Source organism: Aythya fuligula, chromosome 12 (assembly GCF_009819795.1).
Source record: "Aythya fuligula isolate bAytFul2 chromosome 12, bAytFul2.pri, whole genome shotgun sequence".
Taxonomy (NCBI): domain Eukaryota; kingdom Metazoa; phylum Chordata; class Aves; order Anseriformes; family Anatidae; genus Aythya; species Aythya fuligula.
Window position 1 is genome coordinate 8,506,358 of NC_045570.1, and position 27,237 is coordinate 8,533,594.

A 27,237-nucleotide genomic window follows, 5' to 3' on the forward strand; every position below is an offset into this window, starting at 1 on the left:
CGTACAACAGCAGACACCCGGCTGTTCCACGGGGAATGCGGCTGGGACCTGGTGGCTTCCATCCCCATCCCCATGTGCGTGCAGGTGAGTGGGCTGCTGGGCTTCCTCCTCAGGAGATCTGGGTTCCCCCTGGAGATCCAGGTCCCCCAGGAAGGCTGGGTGTGCAGGGCTCGTGCCACCTCCACTGGGGACAGCAGTGGCACCAGGAGTGCAGTTTATTTTGCACCATCGTGTAAAATACAGGCTCTGCCTCTCCTCAGCTCCCCGGGGAAGCAGCTCTATACCGGCCATGTGTGATTGAGGGCGGTGTCTGCCCACGCACAAGCAATGCAAGAGCAAGTCCTCAAAAAGCAGGTTAAAATTTGTGAGTGCGAAAGGCAGCCTGAGGCAGCGGGCCAGGCAACCCGAATTTTCCATTAACTCGCAAAGTAAGTGGGGTGAAATTCCAATGGGCTGCAGCGTTGCCCTCAAATTTTATTGCCTGCCTTGTTCGCTGTCCTCAGCGATCTTATCTGTAATGGCTTCTGGTGCACGTGTGACGCCCAGCTCCATATAAAAGGCGCCCATCCCTCTCCCAGCCTCTGGCTGCTGCAAAGTGAGCATCTGCGTGTGTTTTGTCAAGGGGGGAAGGGTTAAACGAGGGATGTCATTTTGGGGGAGATTTGGATCATGGGCATTCAGCAGTTCCCCCATCCTGGGATCCAGAGGGGTTTCTGGTGGGGTTGTGGGGCTGTGAGCATCTTTGCCCCCCAGCCCTGGGACACCTCCCTCATCCTCTGGTTTCTTCCTCCCCCATTTCCCCTGGTTTCACACATCCAGCACAGCTCAGCACTGCCAGCAGCAGCTGAGATGATTTATGGGGTCTGCTGGGTCTGGGGCAGTACCCTAGGGCAGGGGCAATGTGCGTGGGACTTGCTGCTGTTTTCCATAATAAATCCAGGTGGGAACTGAATGTTCCTGTGTCGGGGCCGGAGGCGAGCTCAGCACTGTGCTTCTCTGCTGCTCTGTCCTTGGGACTTAATCTCCAATCTGTTATCATGGCCCTGATCAGGCACTGGAAGCCAGCGATGCTGATTATGGCATTTTTGATACCTCCCCCGGCTATTTTTTTCCCCCTGGCCAGCTCGGGGTGGTTCAAGCCGATTGCATCCCCCATGGTGCTGGGGGTGTGCCGGGTGGCTCACCCTGGTTTGGCCGGGTATAAATCCCCCGAGCCTGACCCCGGCACCATGAGCAGGACCTCAGCAGCCAAAAATGTCCGAGCTGCCCTGCCCGGAGCCCCTGTCCCACTGCAGCGGCCGCTTCACCATCAGCACCCTGCTGGGCGTGGAGGAGGCCGGGCGGCCTCCCTGCGAGGCCACGGCGGGCTGCGAGGGCACGCAGCTCTCGGGCAGCACCCTCTGCACCAGGACCTTCGGCTACAACACGGTGGACGTGGTGCCCGCCTACGAGCACTACGCCAACAGCAAGGGTGTGGGTGAGGCCAAGAGGGGGAGGCCCTCGCTGGCCGACCTGCACTCCATCCTCGAGGTAAGGCCGGTCCCGATGTCTCCGGGCTGTGCTCTGCCTGGGTGCTGGGTGATGCTCCTGGGTAAGCTCCATGGTGACCTCGGTCCCCTCGTCCCCGCAGCCCGACCAGGGCCACCTCTGCGTGCCAGTGCCCGAGCCCCAGCGCAGCGACGGCCTCCCCGACGCCGAGGAGGGGCCGGGCAGGGCCCCCACACCGGAGCCCGTCCGCTTCGGATGGGTGAAGGGCGTGATGGTGAGTGCGGGGTCCTCCTCTGCCCATCATGTTTTTTTTCCTGATATATCTTTTTTTTTTTTGTGACTGTCCATGCTCCAGATTTTTCTCCTGCCCCCCCGTGGTGTTAATCTGAAGACCAGCAGAGCCAGGGTGACCCTGGCTGTCCCCAGGTGCCACCTGTGCTCACGGACGATGTCCCCATCTCTGTCCCCTCCAGATCCGCTGCATGCTGAACATCTGGGGAGTGATCCTCTACCTGCGCCTGCCCTGGATCACGGCCCAGGCAGGAATCGGTGGGTGCCCTGGTGGGGTGGGGGGACGATGGCACCAGGCTCCCCGCAGCCCAAAACACTTGGGTGCAGGTGGGGACAGGCCTGCTGGTGGCACCCAGCCGGTGGGTGCCATCGGTCCTCTCCCACACAGCCCTGACGTGGCTCATCATCCTGATGTCGGTGACGGTGACCACCATCACCGGCCTGTCCATCTCCGCCATATCCACCAACGGCAAAGTGAAGTCAGGTACCGCGTCCCCAGCCCCACAACCCCGCCGAACACCCCAAACCTGCTGAGGGAGCAGGTTCCTCACAGCCTCTGCTGATGCAACCGCCCTAAAACCTTCTCCCAGCTCCTCCCAAGCCACCATGCTGAGTGTGGCAGCCCACAGCATCCTGCTGGTGGCCACCATCTCACAGGGAAACACTGAGCAGAAAGGAATTTTGGGTGGCCTTTCCAGCAGCAAACGCCCCTTAATGGCTGGTTCCTGTTACCTCTGTGGTGTTTTTTGGGGAGGAGCAGGGGAAGGCAGCCCTGCCAGTGGGTTTTCTACGCCACAGGGGGCACCTACTTCCTCATCTCAAGAAGCCTCGGGCCGGAGCTGGGCGGCTCCATCGGGCTCATTTTTGCCTTCGCCAACGCGGTGGCTGTGGCCATGCACACGGTGGGCTTTGCAGAAACCGTCCGGGACCTGCTGCAGGTAAGAACACAGCTCCGCACCTCCCAGCACCCTGAGTTATCAACCGATGCATGGGTTAACGCTGGTAATGAACCCTTAGCTGCTAAAACTGACGGTGGTTTGCCACGGGGAGGTTTGCTTCCCGACTGGTGATGGTGCCCCCTCCCCAGGAGCACGACGCCCTCATGGTGGACCCCACCAACGACATCCGCATCATCGGCGTGGTGACCGTCACCCTGCTGCTGGGCATCTCGCTGGCCGGCATGGAGTGGGAGGCAAAGGTAGCGCTCGCCCCCTCGGCCAGCCTGGCCTCCAGCCCAGGGGAGCCGGCTGCCCCTTTCTGCTCCCCCAGGCCCAGGTCCTCTTCTTCTTGGTCATCCTGGTCTCCTTCGCCAACTACCTGGTGGGGACGGTGATCCCGGCCACCGCGGAGAAGCAAGCCAAGGGCTTCTTTGGCTACAGAGGTGGGTCCACCACGGACCTGGGCTCCATGCAGTGCTGTGAGAAAGGTTTGGGAGCAGCCAGCCGTGCAGAGCTGGGTGGAGATGCTTCTGCTCTGCTTCCTCCCCAGCCGACATCTTTGTCCAGAACTTGGTGCCCAGCTGGCGTGGACCCGAGGGCTCCTTCTTCAGCTTGTTTTCCATTTTCTTTCCGTCGGCAACCGGCATCTTGGCTGGGGCCAACATTTCGGGTGATCTGAAGGTAGGTTTTCACCGTCCCCACGTGAGTTGGCAGATCTCAGGACGGGAAACTGGATGGGCAAGAAATTTGGGTGGGCCAAAACCATCACTGGGGGTCCCCGGAAGGCTGCTTTGCTTCCCTCTGCGCCTCCCTCGGACAGGATCCTGCCGTGGCCATCCCCAAGGGTACCTTGATGGCCATCTTCTGGACCACGATATCCTATCTGCTGCTGTCTGCTACCATAGGTGAGTGTGGGCAGGTGGGATCCGCATGAAGTGGGGAGGAGAAGAGGGGTGGTGAGAGCCAGGAGCGGTGCCCCAGCATCTTTTGGGATTGGTGGGCGAGCAAGACACGAGCTTCACTGTGCCCTGCAGGTGCCTGCGTGGTCCGGGACGCCTCGGGCAGCCTGAATGACAGCGTGCCCCTGGGCTCACCGGGCTGCGAGGGGCTGGCCTGTGGCTTCGGCTGGAACTTCACCGACTGTGCCCAGCGGCACAGCTGCCCCTACGGGCTCAGCAACCACTACCAGGTGTGCCCGGGGCCCCCTTGGCTCCGATCAGCCAGAATCAGGCTCTGCTGCTGGCTGCTTTCGCTGCTTTTTTTCTGATGTAGAATGGGGCAGCGCTGAGGGAAGGGGCTGGGGGCTGGAAATCCTTTAGGGTCGGGGTGCAGGATGATGCACGGGGGGTCCTGACCGCCAGGTTCTTGGGCAGAGCATGAGCATGGTGTCAGGATTCGGTCCCCTCATCACGGCGGGGATCTTTGGTGCCACCCTGTCCTCAGCGTTGGCCTGCCTCGTCTCAGCCCCCAAGGTCTTCCAGGTGAGGGCCGGTCCGTGTCCCCGTCCCCAGACTGTCAGCAGAGATGTGGAGGGGACGGCCCGGTGCCTCTCACACCTTTCTCCCCGCAGTGCCTCTGCAAGGACCAGCTCTACCCTCTCATAGGCTTCTTCGGGAAGGGCTACGGGAAGAACAACGAGCCCATCCGTGGCTACGTGCTCACCTACGTTATCGCCGTCGGCTTCATCCTCATCGGTGGGTGCTTCCCACCCCGGGCCCGGCCGGCTCGGTCCCACCCGGCGGCCCTGGCACACCGATGACCGCCCTGTCCTGCCCTCCTCAACAGCCGAGCTCAATGCCATCGCCCCCATCATCTCCAACTTCTTCCTCTGCTCCTATGCCCTCATCAACTTCAGCTGCTTCCATGCCTCCATCACCAACTCCCCAGGTGGGCCCCGGCCCGGCCCCGGCTCCATCCCGGCTGTGGGGTGAGGGCAGCCGTCGGCAGCCGCTGTCTGTGTTTGCGTGCAGGCTGGCGACCCTCCTTTCGGTACTACAGCAAGTGGGCCGCGCTCTTCGGTGCCGCCGTCTCGGTGGTCATCATGTTCCTGCTGACCTGGTGGGCAGCCCTCATCGCCCTCGGCATCGTCGTCTTCCTCCTGGGCTACGTCCTCTACAAGAAGCCGGGTGCGTGGTGGCTCCGAGGACAGCCCCGTGTCCCCCCCGGGGTGTTTGTCCCCATTGCTGATCCTTCCCCTCTGTGCAGACGTGAACTGGGGCTCCTCCATGCAAGCCAGCTCCTACAACATGGCCCTGAGCTACTCGGTGGGGCTCAGCGAGGTGGACGAGCACATCAAGAACTACAGGCAAGGGGGTTTGGGTTCGGTGCCATGAAGGAGGGGTAACGGGGGTAGCCAGGACACTCAGAGAGGCTCGGTGCCACCCTGTGTCCTCTCCTTTCCCCCCTCCTCAGGCCCCAGTGCCTGGTCCTGACCGGGCCCCCCAACTTTCGCCCGGCGCTGGTGGATTTTGTGGGCACCTTCACCAAGAACCTCAGCCTGATGATCTGCGGCAACGTGCTGATCGTGAGTGGGGCCGGGCTGTGCCCTGGGTGCGAGCTCCCCAGCTCATTAAGCAGTAATGACAAGGAGCTGGGGTGGCCCTGAGGGCTTCCCCTTGCCCAGCCCGGGGCAGGGTTGCTCCTGTAGGACGAGGACGTTGGTCAGTGGTCAGAGGACAGGGGATGAGAACCCTCTGCTCTTGTCTGAGGAGGAAATATTGGTGCCTAGAGGGTGCCTGGGCAGGCTGCTCTCCATCCAGGGTCACCAGCATTTGCCACTGTGCAAACAGCAGAGTTGGGGCTGGAAACCAAAATTTGCCATTTTTCCCAGTGTGATAACAACTTCCCAAGCACACAGTGCTTAAATCTGGGTCTTGCCAACAATTTGGGGAGAGAGGAGCCGGTGCTCCTCAGCAACCAAAGCACAGCAGGGGATAACAGGGGACCGCGGGGGCCACCAGTTGCACATGGTGGCCGTGCCCCCTCCCCTGCTCCCCACCAGGGCCCCCGCAAGCAGCAGATGCCCGAGTCCAGGCTGTCGTCGGACGGCCACAGCAGGTGGCTCCTCAAGAGGAAGATCAAGGCTTTCTACAGCGACGTGCTGGCGGAGAACCTGCGAAGCGGCGTCCAGATGCTGATGCAGGTGGAGCCACCCTCAGCCCTCCCCATCCCCACGCAGAGGGACACGCCACGCCGTGCGGGGCGGGCATTAATTCCTGGTGCAGGAATTAATTACTCCCATTGCTTCCTTTCCCCCCAAGGCTGCCGGGCTGGGGAAGATGAGGCCCAACATCCTGGCGCTGGGCTACAAGAGGGACTGGCAGGCGGCCACGCCGCAGAGCCTGGAGGATTACGTGGGCATCCTGCAGTGCGTGCCCTGGGGCTGCTGACCCCCTGCCACCCGCAGCGGGGTCACGCCAAGCTGTCCCCACCCCGGTGACGGTCTGATGGGGACAGCCAGCACCGCCAGCTGCCTTCTTTCTCCTTCCAGCGATGCCTTTGATTTCAAGTACGGCGTGTGCCTGCTGAGGATGAAGGAGGGGCTGAATGTCTCCCGCGTGGTGCAAGCTCACAGTGAGTGTCGAGGGATGGGTCCCATGGGACTTGTCACCACACAGAGGCTGCAGTGGGATGTCACCGCCGGGCTGCGGATGGGTGTGTGTGTGTCCCCGGGGCTGCTCGGTGACAGTCCCACACAGCCAGGGATGGGCCTGATTTAACGTCACCTCTGGAGTGGTGGCATGCATGACAAGATGCACGGGGCTCAGGGACGTGCCACTGATGGGGACCGCCCCAGTTATGGGATCTGGTGCACCAAAGTGGGGCAGGACGCTGAATTTGGGTGTTCCTAGGGGTTACACCCCACTGCCCATGCTCCTCTCCTCCCTCCCCAATTAATTAAGTTCAGGGCAGGGCCTCGGGCACCGGTCAGTCCTCAACTGGGGATGTCCAGAGCATCCTGTAGCCTGAGGGTTCATTCTGGGGAGCTGGATTTGCACCCAGGGGGCAGGATTTGAGCTCACCAGAGACAAGAAGATGGTTTGCTCACCCCCATAATGGAGCAGTGCTGCGGGGAGGGGTTGGCAGCAGTGCGTGTCTTCACAGCCGACCCCGTGGAGCTGGCGGCCGAGCAGCAGGCGAGCACCGTCTTCCAGAGCCAGCAGGGCAAGAAAACCATCGACATTTACTGGCTCTTCGACGACGGAGGTGAGCTCTGCCCCATGCTGCGGGAGCAGGCGATAGAAGAGGGTGGGAGCAGGTTAAAAACGCCCCAGGGTGAACGCGGCCGTGTCCCGCAGGGCTGACGCTGCTCATCCCCTACCTCCTCGGGCGCAAGAAGCGGTGGGGAAAATGCAAGATCCGGGTGTTTGTCGGCGGGCAGATCAACAGGATGGACGAGGAGAGGAAGGCGTACGTGCCAGACCGGTATCGTGTGGGTGCTCCAGCTCGGCAGCTGGGGCATGTCCCCAGTTTTTGGAATTTGTCCCTTTCTCTGTGGCAGGATCGTGTCGCTGCTGAGCAAATTCCGCCTGGGCTTCCACGAGGTCCACGTCCTGCCCGACATCAACCAGAAGCCCCGGCCGGAGCAGTAAATGCATCCCCTGGATACCCGAGACTCCTTGTGCTGTGCACAGACCCCCTGATTTTGGCACAAGGGGACCCCACGCTTTGCAGAGAGATGGGTCTGGGCACACGGGGCAGGGGGATGCTGCTGTGATGGGGCCGAGCCCCGGCTCACAGTCACAGTGTGCTGGGAAAATCTAAATTTCTGTGTATTAATATAAGGAATAAGAGATAATATAATAACAAACATTAAGTAAATCCTGGCTGTGGAGCACTCAGGGAAAAAAGCTTTGCTAAAAACACGAAGAAACTAAAAAGTTCCCCAGATATATTTTTAAAAATTTGTCATTTGCCCTCCTCGTCTCGCAGCATCAAGAGGTTCGATGACCTGGTCGCACCCTTCAGGCTGAACGACGGCTTCAAGGACGAGACCGCGGTGGGCGAGATGAGGCACGGCTGTCCCTGGAAGATCTCCGACGAGGAGCTCCGCAAGCACAGAGCCAAGGTCTGCGAAGGGTTTCCTGCTTCTGAGTGCAAACCCTGTGGTTCTGGGAACCCCACTCCCCAAATTTTCAGAGTGCCAAGTTCTTGTGGCCAGTCCTCCCTGGGGTGCTTGGGGACAGCGTGGTGGCTCGCCACGGGGCCATGGTGCCCCTGGCGTGGATATTTCCTAAATATTAGGTTATTTTCTGCCCCCGGCATGGATATTTCCTAAATATTAGGTTATTTTCCTGAAGCCTCGCTGTTTGCTCCGCAGTCTCTCCGGCAAGTGAGGCTGAACGAGATCTTGCTGCAGCACTCGCAGGACGCGGCGCTCATCGCCATGTAGGTGCTGGGATCCCCCCGCTCCCCTTCCTCGCACTCCCTCGGTGCCTGGACACCCTAGTGGGATGGGGCAGCACCAAGAGGTTTGGTCCTGGAGGGAGAGGAGCTTTTTTTAAGGGAAAAAAGCTGAAAATCGGTGCCGGAGGAGGCCGTGCCCTCGCTGAGGCGGCCCCGTCCCGCAGCACGCTGCCCGTGGGCAGGAAGGGGCGCTGCCCCAGCTCCCTCTACATGGCCTGGCTCGAGAGCCTCTCACGGGACCTGAGGCCCCCCGTCGTCCTGACCAGGGGAAACCAGGAGAACGTCCTCACCTTCTACTGCCAGTGAAGCCCCCAGCACCTCACCGTGTCGTTGTCTCAGGCCAGTTGTGAGCTGGGCGACTGGGAAGGGGGTTGGGGGAGGAAGGAGCATGCATTGGTGGCAGCAGCGGGGTGATTTGGGGAATCCCTAATGCACACTGCTGCTGTGCTCTTAGAAAAGCTCGTTTTGGTGATCTTTATAGGCTGTGCGTAGCTATAAAATAATGCACACCCCGTCATGCAGGTGTTGTCCCCATCAAAGCCACCTTCCCCAACCGAGAACCACCCCACAGGGCTGCAGAGAACAAGGAACCTGCCAGCCCTGGGGCAGACAGCCCTGGACAGGAGAAACCAGCCCTGCACCAGGCAAAAAGGAGTGTGGCTTCCCAAAATCAACACCAACCTCCTCACCACCCAACCCTCCTGCCAAACAAACACATGACTCCGTTCACCTCGCTCGTTACAGCGTTTACTGATCATCAGTGCCAGTAGAAAAATAAAACTCTCCGGGAGGAAGGTTTCTCTGCGTGGAGTTCCCTGCTGGGCTCTTGGCATTTCCATTTTATTTTCAAGCTCTTTAGAGCTTTTGGCAAGCTCGTGTTGTGGTGTATCGGGAATTTTCTTCTCCGAAGCAGTCAGGGGGTACTTACCCAGCCCAGTGCAACAGCATTTCTAAACCCCAGCCTTCCCACACCCTTCTGCCCAAGCAGAGCCACCTGCTGAAGACTCAAGAGATTCCTCTGCTTGAAGGAAGGTGAAGGGGACACTGAAATAACGTGATGAGAGGGAGGAACCTGCGTTCAGACTGCCCTGGTGCTTCAGCTCGAATCTACGCTGCTGTTCGGGTCTGGTTTTATTGCAGGCGGGCAGCTGGGGATGCCAAGGTTCCTGTTGTGCTCCACGATGACCAAAGGGACTGAAAGCTCGCCCCCATCACTAAAACCCACCAAGAGAAGGCAGCAGCCAACCTCTCCCCTCTTCTTTACATGAATTCCCTGCAAATTTCACAGCTGCAAACACACAAACCAGACCCTGGGAGATTTCAGCAGGCAGAGAGCAGGGGGTTTTCTGTCTGCCCTGGTGATTTTTTTTCCATTTGTTCTCCAGGATGAGGGGAGTAGGCTCAGGGCACCAGCAGGATGGTATGGCCAGCCCTGCCCCGTCCAGCCCCAGCACTTTTAATCCATCTGGGAAAGGACAGGATGGGTCAGTGAATTAAACCAGGTGCTCCAGGCACAAGCTGTGCGAGGTGATTTGAAATAAGCAGCAGGAAGGGGCAGGAGATCCAAGCAGCTCGCTCGTCACTCCTGCTTCTCATTTGGGGCAGGGGCAGGAAGCGCAGAGGGGAGAGGCCCTACCAGAGCCCCAGGGCTCAGACCCTGCCCAGCCAAGGAGAAGGATTTGCATTCAGCTCCTAAAATTCACAGCTTTATTCCCTGGATTAACACAGGCTAAAATTGAGCGTATTCTCCTTCAAGCTCCTGAAAAAGAGCTTTCTCCATCCGCTGCCAGAGGACTGATCAAGAGAAGTCGTATCACAGCGAGAGAATTTCAGTTCATGATGCACGCGATCCCATTCAGAGTTGTTTCATCACCTTTGTGGAACACCACTGGCCGTACGGGGGGGATCAGGCACGGAGGGCGAGCTGCTCTGGAAACCCAATGAGTTCAGGAACAACCCAGGTGGGAAGCGTGGCCTGGAAGGCTGGACACGGATGGTGCCTCCCTTCTGCAACCCAGATGATGGCAGCGGCTACAAAACACGCAGGAACCACAGCAAAGCCCTGGGGCTGGCTACTCCACGCAGCAAAAGCCTCAGGATTCAGCCCCAGCCTCCCCACGGCCCCAAAACCCAGCCCCCAGAGAGCACACCTGAGAGCCCTGAGCGCACAGCACGCCTCCAGGCAAGGGGCAGATGAAGAATTAATGAAAAGTCACTTAAAGCTAAACCAGTGTGTTAGGAGGGAGTGCACCTCGGCCAGTAGGGGTTGAGGTGCATCTAAAATTATGCTTGCACACCAGTGAAGATGTCCAATTCCCACACACTGACGTGAGCACGTTCAGCAGGTGAAATCAGAATGAGTTCAAGAACACAGATCTCCAAAGCCCAAGAAATAACCGTGCATGCTCACACGTGCCCTGGGATTGCTGCTGCAGGCAGCAGGGTGCAACTCCCGGGCAGGACGTCCAGTGTCTGAAGAGTTTCACAGTAATAAAATTGACTAAAATCACAACTTTCACACCATTTCCCTTGCCCCTGAGGCATGTTCACAGCTCTTGGCCACAAGGTTTCATTCTCAGCTATGATTTTTCCTTTTGCTGCTCCCCAACTTCACCATGAGCATGACCTGGCAAAGATAGGGCCAGAAGAAAAACAATAAAGGGAATTTCTCACTAAAAGAGCTTTGGGCTCACTGCAAACCAAGCAGCAAGAGATCAAAGCATTAACTGAGAGCTGAAGACACCACAGTAGGCGTGGCTGCTGTTCAGTTATGCTCTGCTGCTGTCACAATTTGTCACCTGCAGAAGGTAGCTGAGCCTCCTCCAGGGAAATAAAGTTTCACTTGGCACTTAGTGTTACGAAAATGTAACAAAATTAATAAATCTCATCTTAATTTCTAAAGCAGACTGGGGACCCGTTTGGTGGCACATTTTGGCCGGGAAGCAGCCAGCGCTGGGTGTTGCTTGCAGCTGTTTGCTCAGGATCGGTGGCACAGCTTCAGCAGCGCCAGGGGGAGCTAACCCAGCTGTTATGGTGGCACGTGAGCAACAGAAGTTACAGAAAGCACGTTCTCCAGTGCGTGTTTGTGGCACACAGCCCTTCAGATCAGGCTCTGCCACCGGCCTGGAGGCAGAAAGCCTTCACACGGCCTCGAGCAGGGGAGGAAGCGCACACTGAGGCACCCCTCGAGTTGCGTTCCCTCGTTACTTGATTCACAGAGCCCAGGAGTGGGGCAGGTCTTTGGGGCCCCTTCCATTTTCAAGCGCTAACATCCGAAGGAAAGCTAGAGAGTGGCTAAAATCCGTAGGAACGAAACCACCACCACACAGAACGTCTGACCCACGCCTAAAATGAGGGCTTCGAAGGGAATCATGTTTTTCCCTGCGGCTCTGTAAACTCCTGCGATGGCAGCACCTGCGGAGAGGGGGAGAAAGCAGAAAGGTTACTGCGTGGGGTGAAAAATACACGGCTGTGCCACGGGGAGGGGGCTACCTGGAGGAAGCGGGGGGCTCTGAAGGAGGAGCCCTGCAGCCCAGCGGGCTGGATATGTGATAAATCTTATCAACCAGGCAAGGAACATGGATGGCAACGGAGATTCACGGAGAAAGGTGTTGGCAGAGCTCTGCCAAGATCCCCGTGAGGTGCTGAGCTGTCTGGGGACAGGCTCTGGCTCCGAACCATGACGAGCCAGCCCACGGATATGGCTCGTTTTTTACACAGCCCCCAAACCTGGGTGTTTTTTGCCCAAAGCAGGTTGCGCGGCCGGTGCCGTACTGGTGAGGATGCCGGCGGTGATGGGTCCCACGATGCCCATCAGCAGCAGGCCCAGCGACATGAAGCGGCCGTACTTGTGGCGCCGCAGCGTGAAGAGGGCGAGCAGGGCGGCGGGGACGTGGAAGGAGAGCGAGGAGACGAGCGCCCAGAGGAACACACCGTACCACATCTCTGCGGGGGGACGGCGCGTCACGGGGGAGCCGGGCAGGCCCGGGGTAGGCCCGGGGTAGGCCCGAGGTAGGCCCAGCGGCCTCCAGCGGCCCCCCGGGAAGGCCGGGCCCGGCGCCCAGCCCCGTTCTCGGTTGTGTCCGTACCTGAGAAGGCCACCAGCGAGTTGGAGTAGGCGGCGGTGCCGTTGCCGGAGCGCGGCACCAGGCGCAGGCTAAGGATCTGCTGCAGCAGCCCGCCGCTCGCCTCGCCGCCCTCCATCGCTTCACCAGCCCCTCCCTCCTCCCCCCACCTCGTCCAATAGGAGAGCGCAGCGCGCTGACGGGCACCTCCACCCGCCAACCAGCACCGCGCTGCCATGGCAACGGCTGCGGGGCGACACCCGGAAGCGGAGGGGCTGCGGGCCGGGCTTCCCTACAGGGCGTGAGACGGGGTCCTCCCCGCTAGGGGGCGCTGCAGGGCGGCGGCGGCGGCGGGGGCGGCGCTCTGGCGGCGGCGGCGGCTCTCGGTGGTTACCGGCGGCTCCATGTCGGGCTGTGAGGAGGAGGCGTACAGCTCGGCCGAGGACGAGGACTACGTGCCCTCGGGTGAGCCTCCCGCCGGGCCGGGGCTGATTAGGGGAGCTTAATTAATCACCGGGGAGCTTAATTCATCACCGGGGGGTCTAATGACCGCCGTGCGTTGCCGGTTGTGCCCGCAGGCGCGGAGTACAGCGAGGATGAGGGCGGCGAGCTGCTGGAGGAGGAGGAGGAGGCGCGGCCCCGGGCAGCCCGCGCCAGGAGCAGCCCCCGCCGCCCCGCCGCCAGGTAGGGACGCGGCCGTGACGGGGAATTCACCGAAATTTGTCCTTGTTTTGGCGCTGTCCGGTGCTCCGCGAGGGTTTGTGGTTCGAGGGATGCCCGGTGAGGAGAAATGTCTCGTTGTGGTGCGCGGTGTGGCTCGGGGTTGGGGGGTGAAAGGGTGGGAAGCCTCGGGACCCTCACCTGTGGCTAATTAGGTCCGTTAATAATGCCCGTAATTAAGCAGTTTTTCATTTGGGGATCCTAAAACCAGACGCACGAGGCACGTTTAAGGCCTCCTCACCTGGAGGTTCCTCCACGATCCACCTGTACACCCACACTGTATGCCCCCCTGTAAGCCCCATTCCGGGCTTCTCACCACGTTTCCCACCTAGTTACTGTCGTTTCTGATCAGGGCAGGCCTGTAATTAACCAGCTCACCCCCTCCGAGGTTAGGGGAAGCCTCCCGGGGTGCTGTAGCCAGAATATGAGGCATCTGTATAGTTTCGCACACCTAAGTTTGGGGTCTGGGGTGGTGCTGCAGGGTCTCAGCGTGGTTTTTTGGGTGTCTGCTTCCAGGAAGAGGAAGAAAGGAGGCCTCGTGCTAGAGCCCGATGAGAAAGAGGAAGGAAAGGCTCAGGAAAGTGAAGAGGAGGAGGTGGATGACTTGAAGCAGGAAGAAAAAGACAGAGAAGAAGAAGAGAAAAAGAAAGAGGACGCGCTTTGGGCCAGCTTCCTTAGCGACGTGGGACAGAAGCCCAAAGCAGCAGTGGCCACGCAAGCTGACAAGGTACCAGGGCCTTCACCGAGGGGATGTGTGTGGGAAGGGCCTGAAGTTGGGAAGTGCTGGTTCTGGCTGGTGGAGGGGATGGATTTGCTCCTGCCCCATCTGTTTTGTAAGCCTGGAGCCCCACTGGGGGCAAAGCTGGTTGCTTTCCAGCCAGGGAGGTCCATGGTCTGATGGCGCTGATTTTTTGGAGATGCTTTTCAGCATCCTGGAGCGTCCCATGGAGCCCTGGTGGCTTCCCTTCCTGGTGGTGGGATCCCCTTGTGAAGCAGAAACAGCACAGTGAGGCCTGGTCTGAGTTACCTTGTGTGTACAACTCTCCCCCGTGGCTTCTTGTGCCTGTCCCACTGCTCCAAAGCTGGGGAGACAGAGGAGAGGCACCACTGCCTCTCAATTGCTATGATTGATCCATTTTTTAAGGGATTGGCCAAAATAATCTCTTATAACTATAATCTTGACTCTTGAACGAGTGACGTGTGAGGAGAACAGTTGTTGTGTGATGCTTCTTTCTCTAACTGCTGGAAAGCTGGAGAACAGCGTAGCTGCATAAGCTGCAACTTTCAGAAGAGCCCTTCTCTCTGAAGCCTCACGCTTCTCTCCACCTCAGTTGATCCTGGTTGAGCAGCTGAGGTGGCTGTAGGTAGGCAAGAGAGAAGGAGAGAGGAAAAGTTCTCTTCTGAGCAGTTCTAGTTTTATGCGTGGATCACTAGAACACGTGTGGTCATTAAAAGTTCCCCTGCAGTCTGGAATAATTTATGGAGATGCAATTCCTCTGCTCTTCTCGTGAACTTCTTAATTTGGACTTGTTTTCTGAAGCTGGCCTCAGTGTGTGGTTGATTTTGAGCACGAATTCAAGTTTTTGCATTGATTATGTGCACGGTCTGAGGATTTTCACGTATAACATTAAAAGCTCTAATTGTTACTGTGTAAATAAAGAGGCAGTGTGGACAGATAGCTTAAGAAAGCTATTTTCCTCTCAATGTTATTGACAAACGGTCTGGTATCTTCAGGGCTCTTGGTGAAGATCAGCCTTGCTTTTGCTACCGATGGATCTTGTATGTTTTTGGGCAGAACCGAATGTATTTCTGTTTAATCCACCCTGGCAGCTTTGCCGTTTGGCTGTGCTTGATTTGGGAAAACTGAATTCTTCAGAGTTGTGCTTACTTTCTGAAGTGCAGCAATATATTCTTGTCAGTTCCTATATTTAATTACAGTTTCACTTCTCATTTTGGGTCTGTTCTAAATCTTGACTTCCAGTGAGAGTCTGGGAAGGAGACGGGGAGTTTCCTTCTAGCAGCAGGGACTCTCCCTTTTTCTTGTCTGTGGGTGACGTGCTTTGACCAGCAAGACTAAACCATGGTGCTGCCTGAGGTCTGTCTTGGGTCTTTGGCCACTCGGAACAGTGACTTGGTTTGGCTGCACGAATGCATTGCTTTGCTTTCTCCTTCCTGTATTCACAGGCTGAAGAAGAGAAGAATGTGAAGAAGCTTCAGGAGAAGCCAAAAGACTCCGAGAAGCCAAAAGATTCAGGAAAAGTGACAATCACCAAAGTGTTTGACTTTGCTGGTGAGGAAGTCAGGTGAGTTGGCAGCTCTGTGCAGAGCAGGTGTCGTTCTGCTGCTGGCAGGCTGGGGATGCGTGGTGTATCCTCTCCTTGTCCCTTTATGCTTTTAATCCTGAGCACAGAAGGACCTCAAGGGAAATGAGGCCAGGATTCTTCTGCCTGAGGGCTGCATCTTTAGATGTAGACCTCAGCCTTCACATTGTAGCATCAGAATATTCCTTTAAATTTGTTTAGGCCTCCTGTGTGGACAGTGTATTAAATGGTGGCACTGCCACTGAGGGATAAAACAAGGAGAGAATCGAATGTGGCCACACAGGCATGACAGCCATACATTTTATTCCTTCAGCCCTTTGTATTCCTTCAGTCTAGTCCAAACCCTGTGCCGAGGGCAGGATATCTGCTGGCATGTTCCCTGGCGTTGTGCACAATCCAGTACAAAGATCTGCAGATAGTAAGAGGTGTTTTGCTGAACTAATGGCTAACCTCTTCTCTGAAACAGCTGCAGCAAAGGTGAGGGGCTAAGTGAAATCATCAATTTCACCTTTGGCTTGCAGGAGGCTGCATGGGATGAGCTACAAAAAGGGGCAGGCAACTAAGGTGTAAAGGTTCAAGACCAAAACCATGGGGCCCTTTGAAATCTGGCTTTGTCAGATGAGAATTTCGCCTGTGTTTTGTGTGACAGCAGAGGGCAGCAGTTCCCAGCAGTAACGCCTGAGCTGCCCGGATCTGGAGGAGGAAGCTGGGAGCTGGGGCTTCCATTGCTCTTGCTTTTCATGTCGGCACTGCTGCCTGAAAAATCTGAGGGGAGCCGTGAGTCATAGCGGTGCCTTTCCCATTTCCCTGCACGATCTGGACTGTAGGAATACCCTTTGTTCCCGATGAAATACAGAATTGTACCACTGCAGCAGATCTGCGAGAGTTATCATCCCCTTTTTGCACAGGGGAGATGAAATTTTTCCCATGGACACGTAGAAATCTGTAGCAGGATTACAGACAGACATTTTGTTTCCTGATGCACGGTCCTCTCAGCAGCCAGCTCGTTGTTTGTCCCTGCTTTTTCTGAGGTGTGGAAAAAGAGTTTCAAACGCGATGTCCTCCCAGGTAAGGATGGGTGAAGCTCCAGGTTTGCAGGCTCACACGAAAGCCTGTTGGGTTATGACATCTCATCAGGTGGCATGGGGCAGAACTGTATTCCTGGTGCTCTGGAGCCACATGAAATCAGCCTGAAACCTTCTTTGAAGTCTGGACACGTCCAGCTGTGTGTTGTAGGGGAGTGCTGTGTCCTGACACAAGCAGAAGTGCATCCCCTAGAGGAGGGGGTCGATTTACAGGAAAACTTGCCATGTAGGACTTCAGAACACGAGAAAGGAATTTTTTTTGTGCACTAACGCTTTGAAGTAGGACTGTTTAAAGTAGGGAGCTTGTGAAAATGCCTGCCTTGAAGCTTCTTGTTTACCCGGCTCTGTGAAAAGAAGCCCCGGATAATAATTGTTTATACTTAAAATCAGATATCTGAGTCATTCTGGCATTCTAGGTTTTGTGTGGTGGGTGCAGATTAGTTTTACCAGTGCTGCCCTTGCTTTTATTGGTAACTTTAGTTGGAGGCATTGGGGAAACTGTCCTCCCAAAAGTGGCTCGCCTTATGTGAACAGAACTTGGTCAGAGCTCCCAAGATGCTGACGTTGTGGTTTCAACATCGTTATCTTATCTATCATTTTTTAATAGCTGTAATAAAAAGCTTCCAAGTTAGATAAAAGCATATTTTTCAACAGCAGTTGCTCTTCTGGTATCCTTTACTCGATATTGACTGTTTCCCTTGGGGATCTGCAAAGGAACGGATGCAGGCTTCTACTGAATTTGTTTCAAACAGGCAAAAGCTGGAGCTTGGGCAACAACGAGGCTGTAATCCTGCGAGCCACCACTAATGTACTTCTTGTTTACAGCAGCTGTTGTATCAACAGGTCTCAGAGCCAGCAACAAAGCTGCCACGGGACCCGGAGGGCTGCTCTCTGCTGGTGCTGGAGTTGCAGCAGGCTGCTTTCTGCAGCTCTTTGATAACAGAACAATCCTGCCGTGTTCCCCCTTGATTTTTGCGGCTGCCAGATCCCATTAAAAGCTGGAGCTTTGGTGGTGGTTGCTCTGCCTCGCGTTGCGCTAGGTGGGTAGGATGTCAGGAGCTAGCCCTGCTACAGCTGCTGGTGCTTTTAGCCTGGCAGGCGAGTGCCAGAGGGCTGCTTTTTCTTTCCTCTAGCAGGAGGTTGTCTTTGACCCTAATGGCTGCAAATGCTCTGAATACCAAATGCTGACTTCCTTGCCTGGGGAAGCAGCTGGCGAGTTGTTGGTTACAAAGGACAACACACGGTAGCTGTGCGCGCTTTTCGGGGCTGAAAGAACTGAAATGAGAGAGCGCTCTCTGTCGCTTTCCTTTCTGAATGGTTTGAGGCTACTTTGGAGCGTTGCTCTTCTGAAAGCTTGAGAAGAATTTAGATCAGTGTTTAAGCGCTGAGAGATTCAGGGCACAAATTTCCACAGTCTGCTCATTGAAGCCCTTAACAGAAGATCATTTAGCCCTGATCTCATGTTGCAGAACAATTTATTTTCCCCTGTAAGAAGACGAAAGATCTCTCTTGCATGATTGGAGTAGTAAAAGTCTCCTGAAAGAAATCTCTAGCTGCAGGGTTACACTAGAATAGTGAAAGAGCTTCCTTTCTAAGCTGTCAACACCCCTAAATATTATAGCTGCACTTCGTGGTGCCTGTTTTAATTAGTTTGTGCTTTTACTCGTTGCTAATGCTGAACTTTAGGTTCAGACTATTGTAAATTGCCAAATAAAAGCCACTGAATTTAGTTCTTTAATTTTGACAAAATGCATGATTTAGTAACGTCTTGCAAAACCAAAGCTCTTGAATCCTGGGACTAGAAATAGTCTTTGTAATGGATTTCTGTTGTCTCCAGTTGTGGCTTTTCTCTTTTTTCGTCCCTTTCTGGTGTTACACAGCTGAGGAGCAGCAGGTGACTGTCACCCCGAGGGCTGTGACTGTGGGCAGGGGGAACTGCAAGGGTAGGTTCACCATCCGAGTGGGAGTTCAAGACATTTCTCCCTGCCACAGGAGATTTAAGTCCTCTTGAAACTTCTGGTTTGTGAACTTCTGATGTAGGATGCATTAGTAGGGAGCCACGTCCCCGGTGCCAGGGTTTATCTGTTGCAAAATGCAATAGCTGTGCGATGAGGCTGGCTTTCTCTGGCAGTCCCAACTATTTTGGCCGTTGGGTTTCTTTAAGCCTCTGCTGAGCTCAGTGTTCTGTTCTTTTGCCCTCTTTCCATGAAAGTCACCTCTGTGTCTGTCCAGGGCTGCAGCAGGAGGTGGCTCACGTGAATGGAGCTGGCCCAGCCCCTGGGTATTCGTCACAGCCAGGGCAACAAGTTGGAAAGGAAGGACAAAGTCAGGTCATCGAATGTTAGAAAGAATGGATTTTAGGTGGAAACATCCTCAGTGTACCTTCATTTGACTTGCAGAAGTGCAAAATGAGTAATGATGTGTGGCTTAGGTGCTAATTCAGGAATGGGAGGCCTGTGCTCGAGACCCTGCTTTGTTCAGGGGTAATTGCAAGCTCCAAATAAAGAACTCAAAACTGGAAGTTTCATAATTCTGTGCGTATGTGCTTATTTTTGGGATCCAGAAGAGCTCCCAGTAGGCTGGGTGCTCAGACCTCAGCTCTCTGGTCCCTTCCCCTCCAGTCCTTGCTGCCAGTGCTCTCTGCAAACAGCCAACATCTCAGAGATGGCTGCTACTGGCCCCTGGAGAACTCCCAGGTCAGATCTTTGCATTAACCCTTGAGCCTTTTCTTGAGCATCGTCGCTGTGCTTGTGTGCTCTGAACCCATTTCTTTTAGCTCTCCCACGTCTGGCAGGTGTTCCTTGATGTGAGCAATTCCTGGCTTCTCACCGCCTCTGGGGCCAGAGTTGTCACGCAAGCTGTGCCTGCTGGCAGGGTGCTGGGCCTGGATCCCTGTAGAAATGTTTCAGGAAAAAGGTTTCAAGATCTCTGTCTGCAGCACAAGCTTTCTGTTGCCGTCAAGATGCTGAGATAAGCAGGTGCAAAGATCCAACCAGAAGCTTTTTCCAAGCTGCATGTCCTTCTACTGAGCCCCCATCAAGTGCTGAAGGCATTGTGCCTGTCCCAAACAGCAGGACACGGGGCCCTGGGCCAGAAATGTGTAGGGCCAGGGAGGTGGGGATTGTTTTATGGACCCTGCATAACAGGTAAATGTTTGTCCAGCAACTCTTCAGGTACCTCCGTGTCTGAAGGCTGAGCCGATGGACGAGGTTTGGCTGAGTCTGAATGAAGCTCATCTTTCCAGGTTGATCTTGGTAATCTTTATCCGCTTCTTAAATGCCTGTTCCTTGATTAATTCAGGCTGCTTCTGAAAGTATTCCTCAGTTTGCCTGATTAAAGCTTACCATTGCTTTAAAAAGTCCGTGCAGGAAGGGCCCACGTTCGGTGGGGTACGGTGCTCTCACTGGGACAGCTTTCAGGCTAAATTCGGTCCTGAAAATCACCAAGCATATGGCGGGGTTTTTTTTTCTTGCCCCAAGGGGCTGCTGATGACCCAGTTCCACGGATATTGTTTGCTTTTGGGGATTGTTTTCAAGTGGGTTTCAGCGAGGCATTTAGTCCAGAGGTACATACAAAGGAACAGAAGGCTCTGATGTGTGTTTGAAGTCCTTGAAAGCTTTACAGATAGAAAGGGAAGAAAATCCTTAGCTTTCTTACAGAACTGACTGTCTCAAAGCGATTTTAAGAATTGTTATTCCCCATTTAGGAATAGGAAAACTGAGGCATGCTGGAGCTGAAGATGCCCCCTGATTCCTTGGGTCTTCTGTGCCTCGTGACCTGGGCTCCCAGGGGATCCAAGCCTCCCTCACACACTGCGTGTACCAAATAGATCTGGGAAGGGCCAGGAAAAGGGCTCGTAGCCCAACAGTGGGGCTAGTGCACATTGAAGCAGAATATAGGGATCTAAAGATGTACATAAATGTTGTTTAAATTTAAAAATGTACCAAATAGTTAAATGATTGTAGTAATTACTGGTTTTCTGTACTGGTTGAGGTTGATATTTCAACAGCCATAGTTGCCGTGTGGGATGGAAGAGAACCTGATTTTCATCTGGTCCTGTTTGCAAATTATTTTCTAGGGTGTTCCTGCAAACAAACTCACTACTCAATTTGTATTGCTGCTTCAGAGGTTTTCAGCTTGCTTTCAAGATTGAGGAAAAAAAAAAAAAGATTATTCAGAGTAGATGGTTTGTATGATGGACCTTAAGGGCCTGAAATTGGGCTTTAAGTTGGAGTAATGAGTTTTAATGGTGAAATTCAGGACCTTTGGAGCAGTAGAAGTGAAGGTGAAGTGGTGTGGTGGTGGGCAGGTTGTTTTCTGGAATCTCTTGGAGGCTTTTTTGTGCTGGCAAAAGCCCTTTTCCTGATAACGTGTCTCTCCTTTGTCATTGGCCATCTGAGAACAGCCCGAGATTTCACAAAGCCTTGTGTAGCCTCTTATTTCCTTCTCTGTGGCTGCTGGTCCTCTCTGCTCCTCGTGTGATCAAGGAGACCAAATGTGGTGAAGCTGGGCAACAAAGCGGGTGGGAGCCAGGCAGTTTGGGGGACTGCCTCCTGCTTTGTTGCTTTGCTTTGAAAAGGGGTAAGGGTCGCTTGTCTGGGTGATAGCTGGAGTGGGGACACTGCTCAGGATGGTGGAGTTAATTTATTTCAAAGGGAGGGGGGGGAAATGAGCAGGGAATTTGCTCCCCCAAGTCTCAGGATTTAGAGCTGGCACAGAATAATTGAAGAAATGTGTAATTGTCCATCTGTGTTCTTGCTCTGTGGTCTCAGCATGGCTCAGTCAGATGTGTTAGGCTAATTAGCTCTGAGAGAACATGTAACGCCGTTAACTCTCGCCTTTCCTTCTGATGCTTTTCAGGAAGCTCTGGTGATGAATAGCACGGAGTTGGCAGCATGCTCGTGCTTCTTGCTGGGTGTGAAACTTGGTCATTTGCTCCGTGCTCGTGGGGTTTTGTGCAATGCTGAGTGAAAGACATTTGCTCTTAAAATCAGGAGGAAGATCAGCAGTTTGGGTGCACATCTGGGTAGTGGTGATGTAGGTGGAGGGCTGCTTGAGCTCGAGGTCCGTGTGTGTGACGTGTTCCCCAAGTGCTTTTTTGCAAAAGCCTTTGATGTGATGTTTGTACCTGTGAGTGAGAAGGTGGCTGAGAACGTGTGGTGTTTGGAAAACCCTTTTTTACAAGTGGGTAGAAAGTGAAACACAGCTTCCACCAGACGTGGTGGATGAGATAAAAAATGGAAGGCAGCAATCTGAGCTGATCAGGGCAGAGGAAGAGACCACTCCTTGTATTTTGGTGTGCTTTTTGTAATGGCTGTCACTGCAGTAGCTAGGAAAAAGGGAAAACTCAGCATAATGAGTATCAGTAACTCCTTGAAAAGCCATTCCGAAGTCTCATTGTCTCGTTGAGGACCATTAGATCTGGTTTGGTCTGATGACAGGCGATGCTGTATGTCTGTAGGGTTTTATCCTCAGTCCTCTTTCGCTAAGGGCTTGCAGAGAAATGTGCTTTAACCACTTCCCGGTGACATAGCACTTCTGAGCAGTAGGCTGGGGATGTTGCCTTGGGACCTGAAGACAGATTCAAACCACCCGGAATTAAATGGCACATGGGTGGGATGCTGTTCAGAGGTGGAAGCCTAAAACATGAGGGTAACTTCTCTACAAACAAGCCCCAAAGTGCTGATGTTGGCAGAGTGGAGAGCAGGCAGCAGCCTCCCTGTTCCTCTCCTTACATTGTTATTTTTAGAGGTCAGAGCATGCCTCGGCTATCCGTGGCTTGTATTGGCTTTTTCCAGTTCCAAAATAAGCTATTGATTTTTTTTCTTGGAAGCCAGTAAGTGAAAATATGCTACCTTGCAAAAGAGGCTTAAGAACAAAAAGGTCCTGGGGGCACGTTTTGATAACCTTTCCTCTGCGTGCATCAATTCCCTGACGCTTCAGCACTTCCTTGGGGAATCCAAATGCTGTGTAATGTGACAGGGTCCTGAGCTGAGGTCCTTCAGTGTGAGCTGGAGCTTCCCTTTGTGCTGGTTCACTCCCTAGAGGTTTGCTGCAGAAATTAAACTTCATGGACGGGGACACAAAACACAACCAGAAATTTAAGCCAGAGCACTTGCTCCTAAAGTAAATCATGTCACAGGCTGCTTAATGTGCTTTGAGAAGGGGCATGGCCTCGTGAACAGCTCTGGTCAGGGGTTTTCATTAAGGGATGTGCAGATGGGGCTCCTGCTTAGCTGGGAAACTGAAGCACCGAGGGGCTGTGACTTGCAAAGTGTCACATAGCAGTGCCAGGCTTGTCCAGGGTGTTTTTGGCATTCAGGAGCACGCTGACTCCTGTCTTTCTCCCTTATGTTACCGTGCTTTTGAAAACCCACCAGTGACTGAGCTGGTGTCCAGCTGGAAGTCAGCTCATGCTGCTCTCACGGCTTGGTGCTTGCAAGGAAACAACTGGTGAGCGCTGGTGTTGGGTCTGTGTTTTTGCTGGCAATCAGTGCGATGGAAAAGAGGGCTCAGCTGGGATCTCCAAAGGTGGAAAGAGCCTCAAAGCATCTCCAAAAAGACATCTTGACCTGCAGACTAACTCTGCCAAGCCTGTGGGATCTGGGCACAGCACCAGGTTCTGGATGACCAGCTGCCTTCTCCCATTGCAGATTCCTCTGAGTGTTTTTTGCCTGTGGCCTGTGTAGTTCTTGTGGAAACAGTGAGTGCTGAGCTTAAGAAAGGATTCCTCCCTTTCCCAGTGCGTAACGGAGGGGACATTGTTCCTGTACCTGGCTTTCAGACAATTTCCTGACTTTTAAGGCTGGAAACAAAAGGTGCTCGGTGACCTTTTTGGGTCACACAGCTGCTCTTTTGCTGTTGGGCAATAAGGGGCTCCTTCGTCCCTCTGTTTGTGCCTTTGTTGCAGGGCCTCAGCTCTCAGCTCTTCACTGCTGGCCGTGTTTCCCTCTCCTCCACGCTGCCGACTCGTTCCTGACAGCTCCAGGCTCAGAAAGGGGCTTTTGATGTCTGCTGAGATGCTGGCAGAGCCGCCTCTGCAGCCCATGGGCTTGGGGTTTCCCCTACTGGAAAGTGCAGCTTGCCAGATGGATTTTTTTTTTCTTACTCTGAGATTCTGAACCAGGAGGGTTTGTGTGTTAGCCTGAAGGGAAGGCAAAGCTGTTCCCTGCCTCGCTATCTCATTAACACGTTACAAACTGAGTCAGGCTTAGCCTGGCCTTTCCTCCACAGGGATGCTTCTGCCTCGTGGTGTGGTGGCTCCTGCTGCCATCTGTGTAACCTCTGTGTCCGTGCTCATAGCTGTAAGTGAATTTTGAGCCCTGATTCATTGAACCTACAACATTTCTTCCCCAGGCAAGAAAAGGGACCCATAACAGGGATGCTGAGTGCTTTGCAGGGTCTGAGGGGTTGCAGGGATCTGCCTTGCTGTCAGGGTGCTTGCTGCTCGTGGCTAACAGGGTCAGAGGCCTGTCGCACTCGCACAGAGCAGCAGCATCCATTCGTTCACCTGGACTGCTCAGCTTCGAGGTGTGCTCCCTAATTTGCAGTAACCCTTTGGGGAGGTGCAAATAAAAATGAGGGGAGGCAGCGAGCAGAGACACAGAGCTTGTGGATGCTTAGAACCAAGGTGGGTGAAGCTCCAGGCAACGGGGAGGCAAAGACCTGTGCCCTGGCTGGGGGTGATCAGCTCCCTCAGACTTATGAGGACGTGGATTTCATAAGCACTTCAGTGCATTATTTCTGCTAAGGCACCATTTGCTTCTGCTGCTTCTCAGGTGGATGGTTTTTTGGTGCTGGGCTGACCGGGTGGGTAGCAGCACACACCTGCTGTGAGGAACAGCACCAGGCAGGCAGCGTGGCCCTTGCCTGACTCCAGGAGAGCTCAGATCAGATTTGTTTCGTGTTAAAAACCAGCCAGCAGCTTCCACACAGATAGGCAGCCCGCAGAATTAGCAGTCGGTCCAGCCTGATCTTGCCTGTTTTCCTTCAGGGAACAGGCTCCGTTTCCCAAGGAGTAGCTCTCCCACCTGGTTTGAAGAGCAAGGTTCAGAGAATGGTTTTCTTTGTATTTTAAGAGGGAAAACTGACCTTTTACCTTGAAATTAGACAATGTGAGTGAGCGCTGGGGACCTGTTCCTTTTTGCTCTGTTTGCTTTCCATCAGGTAATCCAGCACACATTAAATACACATCCAGTGTGCAGCTGGTGTGGCCTGGAGCTCTGGCTGTGCAGAGGCTTGACTCTCCCTGGAGGTGCTGAGCACACGTGGGCTGGAGCCACCTGCACCAGGCAGGTGCATCTGGCTGGGGAGAGCACCAGGCCATGGCACTGCAAGCATGGGAGGCCCCCAAAACCACCTCCAAGTGGATTTAAAGGCAGTATTCTTCTTGGCTCAGAAGGGTTCAGTGGTTTATTTTATTTTATTTATTTTTATTTTATTTTATTTTATTTTATTTTATTTTTACAAACTCCTGTAGATGAGTATTGTTTGATCCTCAAGTGATCATTCCAGAAAGCTGGAGGGCCACTTAATGAGGCTACGCACAGATGGGGAATATTGAAAAAGGATAATTAGCCTCGTTTCCCCCCTCTCTGCCTGCGATTCCCCAGAGCTACCAGCGTGAGGATGATGTGGAAAGTTTTCTAATTGTGTCAGGTCTAAACTGGGGCAGGTTTCCCAAGTGAGGACGGAGTGTCCTGAGCACGAGGGGTAAAAAGTTGGCGTTTTCCAGAGCTTCCACTTGTGCTCGCCCATCCTCAGCACGGATTTCAGTGGAGGTGGCACCTTTGTGCTGCAGCAGTGAGGGATCCTGGCTGTCCTCTCAGCTCCCAGTCCCAAATACCAGCCCGTGCTTTCTCAGCCTGCTGCACCCCAGGTGATTTGGTTAGAATAATGCCGTTGTATCGAGCCACCTGGGGATAGGTGCTTCATGTTCTGGAGCTTCATGTTCATTAAGCAATGTAATGCCACAGCAGAATAACGAAATCTTCACGGGGAAGTGATGAAGCGAGTGGTTGTGCGTGTGAATTACAGGGTCTGCAAGTGGGCGAGGCACTAGCTCCTCGTTTTATTGCTGACAATATCCTTATTTTCATGTTTATTCCTGGATTATAATGTGTGAATGGCATCCCAGTAAACAGCCGGGCAAACAGTTATTTGTGGAGTATTTAAAAGTGAAAGGTCTTGTAATTTTCCTTAGTAATGACTGTGATTTCTTCCAGCTGGATTAACGGCTCTCACGGCTACCCCTGAGGAGCAAGAAGTGTTTTGGTTTCTGCATGGGGAGTTATTGTCTCCCCTAATAATGCAGACCAGAGGATTTTTTCCCTCCCTGGCCTGGTATGTGAGGAAGGATGAGATGTGCATAACCTGAGCTAATACCAAGCAAAGCCCTTGAATATTCCTGCTTTTGTCATTCCTGGTGGAGCGGCCGGGGCTGCTGGCACCAGCCCAGCCCCAGCCTGCCTGGGAGCTGCTTTTGTTCGGTTTTATGAGGCAATCAGGGGGTCTTGTGATGGCGTTGCCTCCAAAGGTCAGTTTTAATCGCGTTCCTGCTGCATTCCTCTGTCCCCAGCCGGGCGGTCCTGCTGGAACAGGTTGCACACAGCTTTGCAGCTCTGTCGCTGCGACAAACAGTCTCAAAAATACACTTTGAGCAGCCACCGACAGGCCAAAAAAAGTGAACCAAGTGCTTTGTCTCTGGGTTGGAGCAGGCTGAAGGTGTCGTGATGTTAAGACAAGACCAGGGGCCCTGTGCTCAGGTCCTGCTCTGCAGCAAGCTTTGCAGAGCTGCTCCCCATCACTCGCACCCAGATCCTGTGAACTATTTGCTTGCAGCTTTCTCCTGGGCTTGTGGAAGTCGAGCACACAGCACCCCAAGGAGCTGGGCTGTCACCTCCCAGCACAACACGTGCCATCGGGTGCTGCTTGTCACATCGTCTGCCTTTCCAGGTGCTGCATCCTTCATCCAACACTGCCCCAGTCCCAGCAGCTCGCAGGGTGTGCGACCTGGCCCAGGAGGTGCTGAGGCTGCACTGAGGACCTGGCAGCTCTTTGAAGGAGGCCAGCACAGGGATTTTTTTTTTCCCCCAGGATGCTTTTTTGCTGTGCTGTGCCTCCCCAGCTGTGTGCCTGCTGTTCCTCCCGGTGACTCAGGGACTCAGAGCGGTGGTGGGCGGCTGACCGGGGTGGTGCGGCACGCACAAACAGGCTGCGGGGCTGTACTCAGCTCAGGGTGGGCTCCGTGGGGAATTGTGGCTGCGTGGAGATGCCGAGTTCATCCTGCTGGAGGAAATCCATGCACACAGAGCAACCTTTGGGGGTGATCGCTGCATGATGTGGCTGCTGGGGGCTGCGAGTGGGCGGTGTGTTTGGGATGGCTGGAGTGGTGACGGCACATCAGGGCTTTTGTTTCTTCCGGAACTGCTTTTCCCACCAGCTCCTTCCCGATCGGATCAGCGAGTCCTTCTGAATATTCATAACGTGGGATTTGTCTCTGTTCACACGACTGCCACCGGGCTGGAAGGTGTGTGCCCGTGCAGAGGGGGAAATGGGGTTAATCTGTTCGATGCTGGCAGCACGGGGCTGAGCAGGACGTGTTCAGTGCAAGCATTAATTCTTGTGTCTGAACGTGCCTTCTCCATCGTGTCTGCTGTCTGGGGAGAAGCTGGAAGAACAGTTTCCCTATCAGCTTCTGCACTGATTCCCTGTCAGCAGGGGACGTGTGCGTGCTGGGTCTGTGCGAGTGGGATTTCAGGGTGCTGATGCCTCTGGGCTTAACAAATAACTCCGCTGTGCTTTCCTCCCTGCCAGCGTTTGGAGCAGTGATCCAGCTGGCTCTGCGTGTGCTGGGGTCCGGCAGGAATCCTGCAGCCAGCTCCTGCCAGGAGGGAGCTTTGGGGCCGCAGGCTCGCGTGCCATT

General features: G+C 54.5%; 3 protein-coding genes across 4 annotated transcripts in view; 2 read left to right on the top strand and 1 right to left on the bottom strand.

The window, feature by feature from the left end:
• Positions 1–1,254: 1,254 nt before the first annotated feature.
• Positions 1,255–9,456, top strand: SLC12A3 (solute carrier family 12 member 3). The gene is made up of 26 exons (XM_032195725.1): positions 1,255–1,530; positions 1,631–1,762; positions 1,962–2,037; positions 2,168–2,263; positions 2,578–2,717; positions 2,867–2,977; positions 3,049–3,160; positions 3,268–3,398; positions 3,538–3,622; positions 3,752–3,906; positions 4,091–4,198; positions 4,288–4,411; positions 4,503–4,604; positions 4,688–4,843; positions 4,923–5,022; positions 5,130–5,241; positions 5,719–5,859; positions 5,978–6,084; positions 6,208–6,290; positions 6,822–6,923; positions 7,016–7,127; positions 7,219–7,305; positions 7,650–7,785; positions 8,038–8,105; positions 8,288–8,462; positions 8,646–9,456. Exons 1-25 carry the CDS (start codon positions 1,255–1,257, stop codon positions 8,427–8,429), a joined length of 2,994 nt encoding a protein of 997 aa, XP_032051616.1. The 3' UTR covers positions 8,430–8,462; positions 8,646–9,456.
• Positions 9,457–9,816: 360 nt separating this feature from the next.
• Positions 9,817–12,326, bottom strand: TMEM170A (transmembrane protein 170A). Of its 2 annotated transcripts, none has more exons than XM_032195727.1 (3): positions 12,212–12,326; positions 11,898–12,068; positions 9,817–11,537 (listed from the first exon to the last, which is right to left on the bottom strand). In XM_032195727.1, exons 1-3 carry the CDS (start codon positions 12,324–12,326, stop codon positions 11,407–11,409), a joined length of 417 nt encoding a protein of 138 aa, XP_032051618.1. In that variant the 3' UTR covers positions 9,817–11,406. The 2 variants fall into 2 exon arrangements, with proteins under 2 accessions (XP_032051618.1, XP_032051617.1); XM_032195726.1 differs by having other exon boundaries at positions 11,853–12,068.
• Positions 12,327–12,581: 255 nt separating this feature from the next.
• CFDP1 (craniofacial development protein 1) overlaps positions 12,582–27,237 on the top strand; it is a 49,597-nt gene continuing 34,941 nt past the window's right edge. Inside the window, exons 1-4 of the mRNA XM_032195866.1 lie at positions 12,582–12,652; positions 12,766–12,871; positions 13,424–13,634; positions 15,092–15,210. Of these exons, the coding sequence (XP_032051757.1) occupies positions 12,592–12,652; positions 12,766–12,871; positions 13,424–13,634; positions 15,092–15,210 (497 nt within the window). The 5' untranslated portion in view covers positions 12,582–12,591. The remainder of the gene's footprint in view (positions 12,653–12,765; positions 12,872–13,423; positions 13,635–15,091; positions 15,211–27,237) is intronic.

What these genes read in the sequence shown, in the direction of transcription:
- SLC12A3 (XM_032195725.1), top strand. Translation starts at nt 1,255, where the DNA reads ATGTCCGAGCTGCCCTGCCCGGAGCCCCTGTCCCACTGCAGCGGCCGC. An exon ending in CCGTCCGGGACCTGCTGCAG is followed by an intron (nt 2,718 to 2,866) that starts GTAAGAACACAG and finishes CCCCCTCCCCAG; the next exon opens with GAGCACGACGCCCTCATGGT. An exon ending in CCGCGTGGTGCAAGCTCACA is followed by an intron (nt 6,291 to 6,821) that starts GTGAGTGTCGAG and finishes GTGTCTTCACAG; the next exon opens with CCGACCCCGTGGAGCTGGCG.
- TMEM170A (XM_032195726.1), bottom strand. Translation starts at nt 12,326, where the DNA reads ATGGAGGGCGGCGAGGCGAGCGGCGGGCTGCTGCAGCAGATCCTTAGC. An exon ending in CTCGCTGGTGGCCTTCTCAG is followed by an intron (nt 12,069 to 12,211) that starts GTACGGACACAA and finishes GTCCCCCCGCAG; the next exon opens with AGATGTGGTACGGTGTGTTC. An exon ending in TTTGGGCAAAAAACACCCAG is followed by an intron (nt 11,538 to 11,852) that starts GTTTGGGGGCTG and finishes CCCTCTCCGCAG; the next exon opens with GTGCTGCCATCGCAGGAGTT.